This window comes from Hirundo rustica, chromosome 3 (genome assembly GCF_015227805.2).
Source record: "Hirundo rustica isolate bHirRus1 chromosome 3, bHirRus1.pri.v3, whole genome shotgun sequence".
NCBI classification, from domain to species: domain Eukaryota; kingdom Metazoa; phylum Chordata; class Aves; order Passeriformes; family Hirundinidae; genus Hirundo; species Hirundo rustica.
Window position 1 is genome coordinate 41,060,787 of NC_053452.1, and position 10,579 is coordinate 41,071,365.

A 10,579-nucleotide genomic window follows, 5' to 3' on the forward strand; every position below is an offset into this window, starting at 1 on the left:
TCATTCTGGCTTGAATATTTTAAAAATAATATTATGACATGGGTAGGCTAATAAGTAAATTAATAAAATATCTGCTTCCAGCTTGTGTATTTTCTGCACAGCAACATTTTCCTTTACATAAAAAATGGGTTATTGCTATTGCTTGTGAGGAGGAAGTAGTGGTTATTTCAATTTAACTCTGTACCTTTAACTAATGCTGTTATTTCTTGTTTTCTAAATTAGACTATAATCTTGTTGAGGCTGATGGTAAATGTGCTTGAGGCAGGCAAAACAAACTTTAAAAGAATCACACATCCTCTTTCGCCTGGCCTTCAGACAATTTTCAAATTGGGTAAGTACTGAAATAAAGCAGTTAATCTGTAATCTGTATATCTGTGTGGCAAATGTATTAAACTGAACATGTAGATGAGAGTCTACTTACAAGGGTGGGCTGTTCTTAAAAATACTTAATGACTGGTTTTGTTTCTTCATTGAATTCTGTCTTTTTCCTCAGGTCTGTCTTTATTCATTGTGGGGTTTTTTGTATAATTCAAATAGTATATTTGTTCTTAAGAGTGTGGTTTAGTCTTATGTTTGAGTAATCACACACTGCTTTCACAGTGAAAAACAATGTGATGATGTGGATTAAATGGAAATATACTAAGCTCAAAAATTCGAGGCATATATTTAATATTCAGAACATAGGTGGTTTTGAGTGCACATACACAGACATGTACTACCGATATGTAGTACATAACAAATGTTAAGACACACCACCATATATATATATATATGAAAAAAATTTTTTATATTTATCTAATACATTAATGCTAAATAAAGATGTAAATATATCACTTATAAATTAGAAAGGTGCCTACTGAAACACTCTTAGAAAGATTTAGATCAAAAAAGAAACGGTGTTTAGAAGAGTTCTAATTCAACTTCCTCAGCAGCCCGTGCATCTTTTCAATAACCTCTGTGAATGCTGTTTCAAATTCAGAAAAGGAAGTCAGCTCAAGAGATTTAAATTAGGTCTAAATCTGATTTCTGCAACTCTGATTTCAGTTTGAGACCTTCGCTACAACTCTCCTACTAACCATCCTCAGGAAGCTTCTGCTGGACAGTAGAAGTAATTTTGTAAATAAATGTGTGGCTGGTGGTGCCTTTTTGAATTCCTGTATCATCAGGGAGAATATGCGTCTCTCCTGTGATGAATAGTTGTTGTTCCCCATATGATCTCTGCTGAGCTCTTCTATGAACTAAAGAGCCTTTTCTTAGTGATAATTTGGAGAGATCTCCCTTCTTAGCCCTCTTTGAAGGCTGTAGGAAATATCCATGTCTCCCTTTCTTCTAAACACTCTCATCCAATCACCTTTTTCTGTTATGCTCACATTCCAGAGTGGCTTTGTCTCAGTGGAATGAAGAGTGACTTTTATAGAGAAGATATACCATCAGACTCTCTTTCTTTAATTTAACCATGTAGGTCTTAAAAAGACATGAATACCTAGAATAGTATTTTTCTTGCAACAATAAAACAACAGTTTCTAAAATAATAACCTAGACTGGTACGCCTTTAATTCTGCCCAATTGAAGAGTTACTGTAGCTGCAGCCAAGTGCAAACGTAACAAGGAACACCAAGCAAGGTTGTGAGTGTGTGGCTGGATGAGATCAGAAAGTGTTAAAAGCAGCAGTGACTAAAATTGTCAGTGTTCTAGTTTAGGAGACCATAGCCTCAGGTTAACTGCATAACTTGCCTGCTTGCCCTATACATCTCTGCACTTCTGAGAGACACCTTTAAGTTGTTGGAAATTTGCTTCAGAAGGTGTTCAAGCACTTTCAGGCTGTCATATTCCTGCAGCTTCTAAAAATCAGTTTCGAAAAACCAGCAGACAAATCTGGAGAGACAGTTAAAGATTTGTTTAAAGGGCATCCAGACCAGCTGTGATGCCTTAGCAACATTATATAATTCAGGTCTTAATCCAGCTTGCAGCCCTCTATAGTGAGCCAGCATCCCCATATGAGTCATCCTCATTATGTTTTTGGAGAGTGTTCTGTCCTTTCCCTCCCCCAGTTTCTCCAATCATATCTGGATTTCATCTGCCCCACTTTTACAAATTCTCTCTCTCTTGTTTTCAGTATTAGGTAATTCCCAAACAGGAAGGTTTTGTTTTTGTAGACTTAAAGCTGACCCATATGCTCTTCCCAATTAGTAGCACCACTGGAAAAAGCAGACAAACTCTAGACAAAACTGCCCTTGAGAGTTTTGAAAAATATGGGACCTCATGTCATCCCATCCCTGCAATTCCTGCCTTGCTGATACGTGCAGTTCTCAGAGCAGCTAATGGAAAGAAGGGAAGGACCAAACTCATGCAAGGAAATGCAGAGGAATTAAATCTCCTGCCCATGAGCTCCTATGTGAGGTGGAACAAGTTATTTAAGCCCAGCTCCCCACATGTGGCCACCAATGCCAAGTTCCCCATTTTATTTTTCTGTGACTTTAGACTCTGTGATCTAATTTGCAGAAGTCTGATCCTGGATGCAAAGTCAGTGAATTTAATCCTTTACCCAGCTGAAGTCCTTCACCATTTTAAGTACTCTTGGAAGTGATATTGAGGGGGATAGTGTCTCAAACTGAACATCTTAAGTGGATATTTAGCTCTAATTACTCAGATTCTCCCTTGTAAATAGAGGTAGTAATACTTCTTTGCACAGGGTGTTGTGCAAATTAAGTAAGACCCATTTGTAAAACAGTTAGTTATCACTGTGATAAAGAAAATTTTTTTCATAGGGTACTGTCTGAACTGCACACTGAACACGGCACTGAAAAATCTGTGCACTGATCAAAGAAAATACAAAAGTGCTCAGTCTGTTCATACACTGTGTAGCATCCTTCGCGCTATAAGAAGCTGTTATTCTGTTGCTTTTAAATTATGTCAATTCTTGCATTACTGTTATGACGTATACCAAGGGAGTGCTGTTTATTTTTTCCCTATTTCCCTCAATACATGGATTGCCATTGTCATACAGAAGTTCTCAAAGTAAAATTTAATTTATTCTAATTCGTTGTGGTGCATATTCAATGTGAAGTAGCAGCCAAATATTCTCATATATCATTTATTAGCCTATGAATAAGCATTCAATATATGTCTGTGTTCTCAATAATACTGAGAAAAACAATTCATTTTCTACAACAGCACATTTTGTAGAGATGTGTGATTTGTTAGCATGCTCCAGTTAACATGGTCTGTTTTGAGTAAGTTTTTTTTGCAATTTTGTTTTTCTACTTGTTCACACTTCTTGTGCTGGTTTCCTGATCTAATCTATTTTTTTTTTCCCCAGAAATACTTGGGAAAGTATTTTGAGGTCCTTTTGAACGTATTTTTCTGAGAAGTGTACTGCCAAAATGAATTTTGTAAGTACCTAATTGATAAACTATATTGGTATATCGATAAAGCGGTGACTCTGTAAGACCCAGTTCCTTGAGGCTGCAGATCCAAACGCTGTAATTTTAGGAATGAAAATCTGAAGAGATGTGTCTGAGAGCAGAGTTCACTGTCAAAGCACACTGTTTATTTTCACTACATGTTTGGTGTTTGTGGTGCAGGTAAATGTGTCTCAGGCTAGCTATCATAGATTGCCTGTCTAGCTGAGTAGAGAGAAGTAATCATTTTTGGGCTTGATTTAGTCAAGCTACATTAGTATGAATTTCATAACATGTTAGAAAGGCCTGTTTGCCTTATGTGATAGTGAAAAAAACATAGACCCCTAATTCAAATTCAGGCTTTTACACTATAGAGCCTTCTGTGACAGCAGACTTATTTTTTCTGTGTAATGCACTTGAATATGAAGGCCTTTGGGATCATTTCCACATTCGTATTTTAAGTATGATTTTATGAAATTTCTTAGATAATTCTTACAAACCTTGTCTGTACTGTTAAATGCATTTGTAGTTGGAATATGTGGTCAGTTACCTATCATGTTTCTACTATGCAGGGATTAAAGACAAACATCTGTGTGCTAACTGGTGTTCTCCTTTCCTACAGACAGACCCTCGTTCCACAGATTACCCCTATTATTCAGACTATGCTTCTCTAATCATGCCGCCTTGTTCTAAGTTGGAAGTCAGGAACTTCACAAAAGCGTTTCTGCCAGTTGCATATTCATTGATTTGTATCATCGGCCTCTTTGGTAACATCTTTGTGGTGATGACCTTTGCTTTATACAAAAGAACCAAGTCCATGACTGATGTGTACCTCTTCAACATGGCCATAGCAGACATACTGTTTGTTCTCACTCTTCCACTGTGGGCAGTGAATTACGCTGCTGATGAATGGATTTTTGGTGATTTCATTTGCAAAATGTCTAGAGGTATCTACGCAATCAACTTCAGCTGTGGCATGCTGCTTTTGGCCTTTATCAGCGTGGACCGGTACATTGCTATCGTACAGGCAACAAAATCTTTTAAACTCAGGGCAAGAGCTCTCGCACATAGTAATCTCATTTGTTTGGCTGTGTGGATATCATCAATTTTAATCTCTAGTTCCTCTTTTCTGTACAGTGAAAGTTACAGCTTCTCCATCAACGAAACTAAAGAGATTTGTGATCACAGATTTGACGGAATGTCTGAAAGCACAATGCTGAAATCACTGCTGCTGTGGCTACAAGTTGCATTTGGATTTTTTATACCTTTCATATTCATGATTTTTTGCTACACTTTCATTGTCAAATCCTTACAACAAGCTCAGAATTCCAAAAGAAACAAAGCAATCCGTGTGATTGTATTAATTGTAGTTGTCTTCCTCATTTGCCAGGTACCTTATAACATTGTTCTTCTCATAACAGCTGTCAACATGGGTAAGATCGACAAATCTTGTGACAGTGACAAGATAATGGCTTATGCAAAATACACCTCGGAAGCCATAGCATTTTTACACTGTTGTGTAAACCCCGTGCTCTATGCATTTATTGGAGTGAAGTTCAGAAGTTATTTTGTGAAGCTAATGAAGGACCTATTGTGCAAGAGAGACAAGAAGGACAATAAACGTAGTTCGAGGACAAACTCTGATACTTACCATTCAAGACAGACTAGTGAAATTCTGACTGACAATGGATCATCTTTTACTATATAATCCAATTTGAATTACATTAGTACTGAAGGGCTCTTCTCACCAAGCAACACAAACCAATGCCACTGTGCATGTGACAACAAGTCATCTGAGCTTCTCTGCACATCTAAAGGAGATACAATGATCTACAACTCCTTTCAGGAAATTAATTAAGATAAAAGAGTAATACTTTCCTGTGTAAAACTAAAGCCTTATTCACTTCTCTTAATGCTCTTCTAAAGTACATTCTCTTGGAATTATAAAGTAAGTGAAGTTTACAGAGGAACCCTCATCACTGTCCAAGGAAAAATTGCATCTCATCTGTCCTTCAACACTGAAATATCCCCAAAATAATAAGTAAATGAATAAGGTTATGTCTACGCTCTTTCTTACATTTATGTTGTTTCTGTTAATTACTTCTACCTGGAAATCCTACTCAAGTGTAGTTTGCCACTGTGCTTATATTGCAGACCAGTCACATTGTGACAATACTAACCCAAAGAGATGGCATTTTGAGCAAAGCACGGCAAGGAATGCAAAATGCAAAATGAAAAAAGAGGCTCAGGACTGCTGACATAGCTGGGCTGCAGTGCTTGGTCTTGTAAACCTTCGCCCAGCGCTATTCTGAGCAGAGTGAAGCTCTGCTTGAGAGTTTCTTTTCTTTGTTTGGCACCGGATTTGGATGATGGAATCCAACAAAGCTGATAATCTCATGAATATTTCTTTGCGAAGAGTTGTCTCTTTCTAGCTGAAATTCACACTCTACTTTTTAAAAGGCAACTATGTTTATGAAACTGCAATTAATTCCAACACTATTTGTTGGAATGTGATCAATGACAAAATATGAAGCATTTCTTTGTATTTAGCTACTGCCAGCAAAGATTCCTTTAGAATGTATTTACCAGCTCAAATATGGATAAATATAGTTTCAAAAATTAGTTAGAAGTTATCATCTAAAAAAAGAGCAGAATCTGACTTAATTCAGCCAGAATTTTTACTGAGTCGGTATTTGAATATAGGAATATTTATAATAATATATAATAAATGCAATCAGTTTTACCCAGCCTTGATTCTTCAGCAAATCCTCAGTGGAACTGCTGCTCTTTGAGTGAGCTTTACCACTGTTGCAGTCACTGTGGGACAGTGAGATAGACAGAAATAAGAGAAAATAATCATTAACATGGCACATGAATCTAGTACTGCTTTGGCTGGTACAATCTGTCCTTGTTTCCAATTCAGCATCAGGTTTTTAAATATTAGTGCCAGATATGATAAAGATTGCATCTATTTGTCATAACTGAATAGCAATTTTGCAATAATATGATAGAAAATTATGTAAATATAGATGCATGCATTCGCTGTACATAGCAATGATTTTCTGAAATTGAATTCAGCAAATAAAATATGTAACTGAAATGGAAAGAATCCCCTCATATCTAAGAGTTCCCTTCTACATGTTGCCTTGAAACATTCTCTTACTCCACGCAAAATCTGTCATATTGGAACAGTCTGTCCATCGGGGGCTCCCTGAGGGAGCATGCCCCAGGGTGGGAAGTCCAGAGCTGAAGCAGCTGCAGCATCTCCTATGAAGAACCTCCCAAGGTTCCAAAGTGCATCCTCCACCTTCTGCCACTGCGCTGCCAAGCCTGCACTGGCCTTCAGGCACTGAGCAACCCAAACAATGCCCCAACGGGGTTCGGTGCCAGAGAGCAGCCAAGGGACGGTCACTGACTGGGCTCTGTCACTGTCCCACCAGCGGTGGCTTGCTGACAGACACTGGGAGAGGGCAGGGAAAGTGTGCCATGGCCTTCCTGAAGTGGTTCCTGGCTGAAAGAACATCTTCCCCCCGGGGTGAGGGCAGAGAAAGAGAACAAAGCAGGGTCCTGCAGAGCTGGAGTCCCCAGAGAGCGGGGTCAGCCTGCGACCTCGCAGGTCGCCAGCCCCTCGTGACTGTGAGGGGCCCAGGCAAGCTGGAAGTGGTGGTGTGGGACAGCTGCCTCAGGCAGGAGCAGCACCCAGCTTCTCGGATGCTGGACTTTGAGAGGGTAAAATGCCCTCTGGAAATGACATGGAAGTGTAGAAAATGTACCCAGCTGCTCCTCAATGCATATGGGAGAGAAATCCTCTTGAGGGAAGAGGAATATGATACACATGTGGGACTAAAACAGCACTTGGAGTACAAATTGTGCTGGTGTCAAGGCCTTGGCCAAAAGGTGCAGCCAAAATCCTGATTGCCATGAATGAGTGCTCTGTCCCTAGGAGAGATGGGAGTGGAGGACAGGGTGGACTTCTGTGATGGTTTAACGTGTCTGGCTGTCAAGCGCCCACCAAAACCTATCACTCCCCTCCTCAACTGGACAGGGGAGAGAAAATGTGATGAAAGGGTCATGAGTTAATATAAGAGCAGGGACAGATCACTCACTGATTGCTATCATGGTACTTGGAGAACTTAATTGGATTTATTACCAGTCAAAATCAGAATAAGATAATGAAAAGACAGATCTTAAAAATACCTTCCCACAACCTGTCCTCCTCTCCAGACATAACTTTGTTCCTGATTCTTTACGTCCTTCACCACACCCAGCAGAAAGACGAGAATAGGGTTTACAGCCAGTTCATCACAGCTCATCCTCAGGACGAGGAGTCCTTCCCCTGCCCTAGCTTGCAGTCCCTCATTCAGTCTTCCATAAATTCCTTCAGCATGGGTTCTTTCCATGGGCTGCAGTTCTTCACAAACTGCTCCAGAGTGGGTCCTTTTCTGTGGCTTACAGTTCTTCGAGGAAAGGCTGTTCCAGCATGGGCTCCCTGTGAGGTCATAAGCCCTGGTAGCATGGGTTCCTCTCTCCACAGGGCCACAGGTCCTGCCAGGAGCCTGCTCCGGTGTTGGCTTCCCACACACTCACAACGTCACAGCCTTTTCTCAAGATCCACCTGCTGTCATGTGGGGCTCCTCCAGGATCTCCAGGTGGATCTCTGAGTCCCTGTGGAACTCTGAAGGCTGGAGAGAGACAGCCTGCCTCACCATGGTCTTCATGAGCTGCAAATGTATCTCCTCTCTGGAGCACCTTCTCCCCTTCCTTCTTTGCTGGCCTTGGTGTCTGCAGCGTTGGTTCTCTCACATATTCTCGCTCCTGTCTTCTCTGTCTGCAATTACTTCTGTACCAATACCTTTTTTTTTTTCCTATTTAGCATTATTATCATGGCAGACGGGCTCAGCCTTGGCCAGAAGTGGGTCCATCTTGAAGGAGCCAGCTGACATTGACTGTTGGATATGGGAGAAGCTTCTAGCAGTTCCTCAGAGTAGCCACCCTTAAAGCTTCCCCACTACCAAAACCTGACCACACAAACCCAGTACATCTCCCAAGGGGCTGCTGTGCAGGGAGAACCACAGCTCCAGCCAGTGGGATGCTGGCTTTCTTACACACACATCGAGGATAATTGCAGCATGTAAGGGTGGGTAGATAGAAATTTAATTTAGATGTAATACCTTCTTGTAATTTTTTTGTAAAATCTACCATAAGGTAAAAGAGTTCAGAGCAAAAGCAGTGGAAGAAAAGGATTACTCTGCTCAATGCCCAGAAGGAGATGGCCATAGTGGCAGGCTGGCCAGTGGATATGGCTGATGGGCCCTCAGATATTCCATCATTCCTTTGGTGGCCATGTCAGCAGAACTAACTCATGAGTTGGGGCTGATATTGGTAATTCAGGACATGAAAGGAGCACAGATTTAGAGGAGCCTGGGAACTTGGTGTTCCTTTTAATGTTTATAGAACAACATTTCAAAGCTTACTGTGCATACTGCATTTTATTATGATTTTCTCCTTGTTGTGGTAGCTGTGTATGACAAACATAGGGTAAGATTTTCTTTTTTGTTGCAGGTATTCCATCTCAGATTTTTGGAAAGATAAGACTTAGTTTTGCACAGGTTCATGTTTCCCACCACATTTAAAGAGAGAAGGACATATACAGTGTTGCATCATTTTTTTACACAGAGAAGATGATAAGCTTTGAGGAGTCTATTCATATCTTCATCCAGCTGGGGACTGGGGCTGGGCTGTGGTATTGGCTGCATATACAAGGTCTCTTGTTACCAAGTTCCATTCTGCTTTAGGTGGGTCCGTGGTGGCCCTGCTTGATGCTTCCTGTTCCAGCAGTTCAGAAGGATGCAGGTCATCAGTGCACACTGCTAGATAAAGGCATAATGCCTCAGTGCAGGCAGTCTTAAGCTAAATCTGTTTTCTGATGTCTATGATCATGAAAACAGACCTGATTTGTTATTCTTCTCCTCACAATAAATGACAACTTTCTTCACAAGGTGAAATGTAAATTTCATGTGGTGTCTCTTTTATTTTGTATTTCTTAGAAGAGTGATCAGTATAAACTGATGAGCCTGCAAGAGAGTCAAAGTGGGCAGATAAGATCAAAGCCATCTGTGCCTTGCTTCTAGCGAGGAAAGGCAAAGGAAAGAAAATGAAAATTATATGCCAAGGTAGATAGCATCTGTTGATGATGAATGGAAACTGAAGGGAAACTTGAAAAAACAGTCTAGAGAAGAATAACTTGGTATTGAAGGTCATTAATGATGGTTAAGTACATAACAGATATAACGCTGCTTTGGATTTTTGTAGGGAAATCTTGTTATTTATCATTGTGGAAATTCTGGGGAAATTTTCTTGTTACAGAAGTAGCAACAGTTGGTACTTGAAGCTTTAAAAATTTGGACACAATTAAAAAAAGAAATTCAGATTAAGTGAAAATGATAACAGTTTCAAATCGTCAAAACAATTTGTCTCAGGAAGCATCTAAAATATTTTGACATTTCTGGTTAGTTTTCAGGTACTATAACAAATGCTAAGGAAATGATTTCACAAAACCACTGAAAGTAGTTCCTAACCTACATTTTTATGCTGCTGCCAAGTAATCAGGGTATTCCCTCCAACCACCTCCTGTGGCAGGGGTTACCAATCTTCTGTCAGTCCTTGTGAGTTAAGGGCTCATAGACTCTTTGAAACAATCTATGAAAAGTACAGCTAAAAAAAAAGACAAAAATTTTGCCCTCAAATTTTCCTACACCAGTAGATCTTATTTCTCTTCTGCATGTTCTCCAGGATGAAGAGGAAATTAAAAGACACTGCCTCTACTGTGGATGAATGACACAAGTGGTGGTAATGATGTGACCACTGAGCAGAGGGTTGTTCTCTTGGCCACTTGGAGCATAGTTCAGTTCCTTTTACGATGAGTTCCCTAAAACAATTTCTTCATTTTTGGTTGAAGGAACTCCATTGCCTAACCTGAGTCAAAAAGCGTCTAAGTTTTATTCACTTTAGAAAGCAAAATCTGGTAATTAAAAAGCTATTTTGAAGGTAAAAATTCTTATCCACCAAGTCAGGGCCGCTTTCCCCACAAACTGGAAAACCCATTCCCTGTACAAATTTCTAGCTGATATCCATGGTCGGTTTTCTTTGCATTGACAGTATCATGCAACCCAGCTGTA

At 40.0% G+C, this 10,579-nt stretch overlaps 1 protein-coding gene across 1 annotated transcript; it reads left to right on the plus strand.

Moving 5' to 3' along the window:
• Positions 1 to 263: 263 nt before the first annotated feature.
• On the plus strand, positions 264 to 5,109 carry CCR6 (C-C motif chemokine receptor 6). Its single transcript, XM_040059850.1, has 3 exons — positions 264 to 331; positions 3,320 to 3,392; positions 4,024 to 5,109. Exons 2-3 carry the CDS (start codon positions 3,384 to 3,386, stop codon positions 5,107 to 5,109), a joined length of 1,095 nt encoding a protein of 364 aa, XP_039915784.1. The 5' UTR covers positions 264 to 331; positions 3,320 to 3,383.
• Positions 5,110 to 10,579: the final 5,470 nt, after the last annotated feature.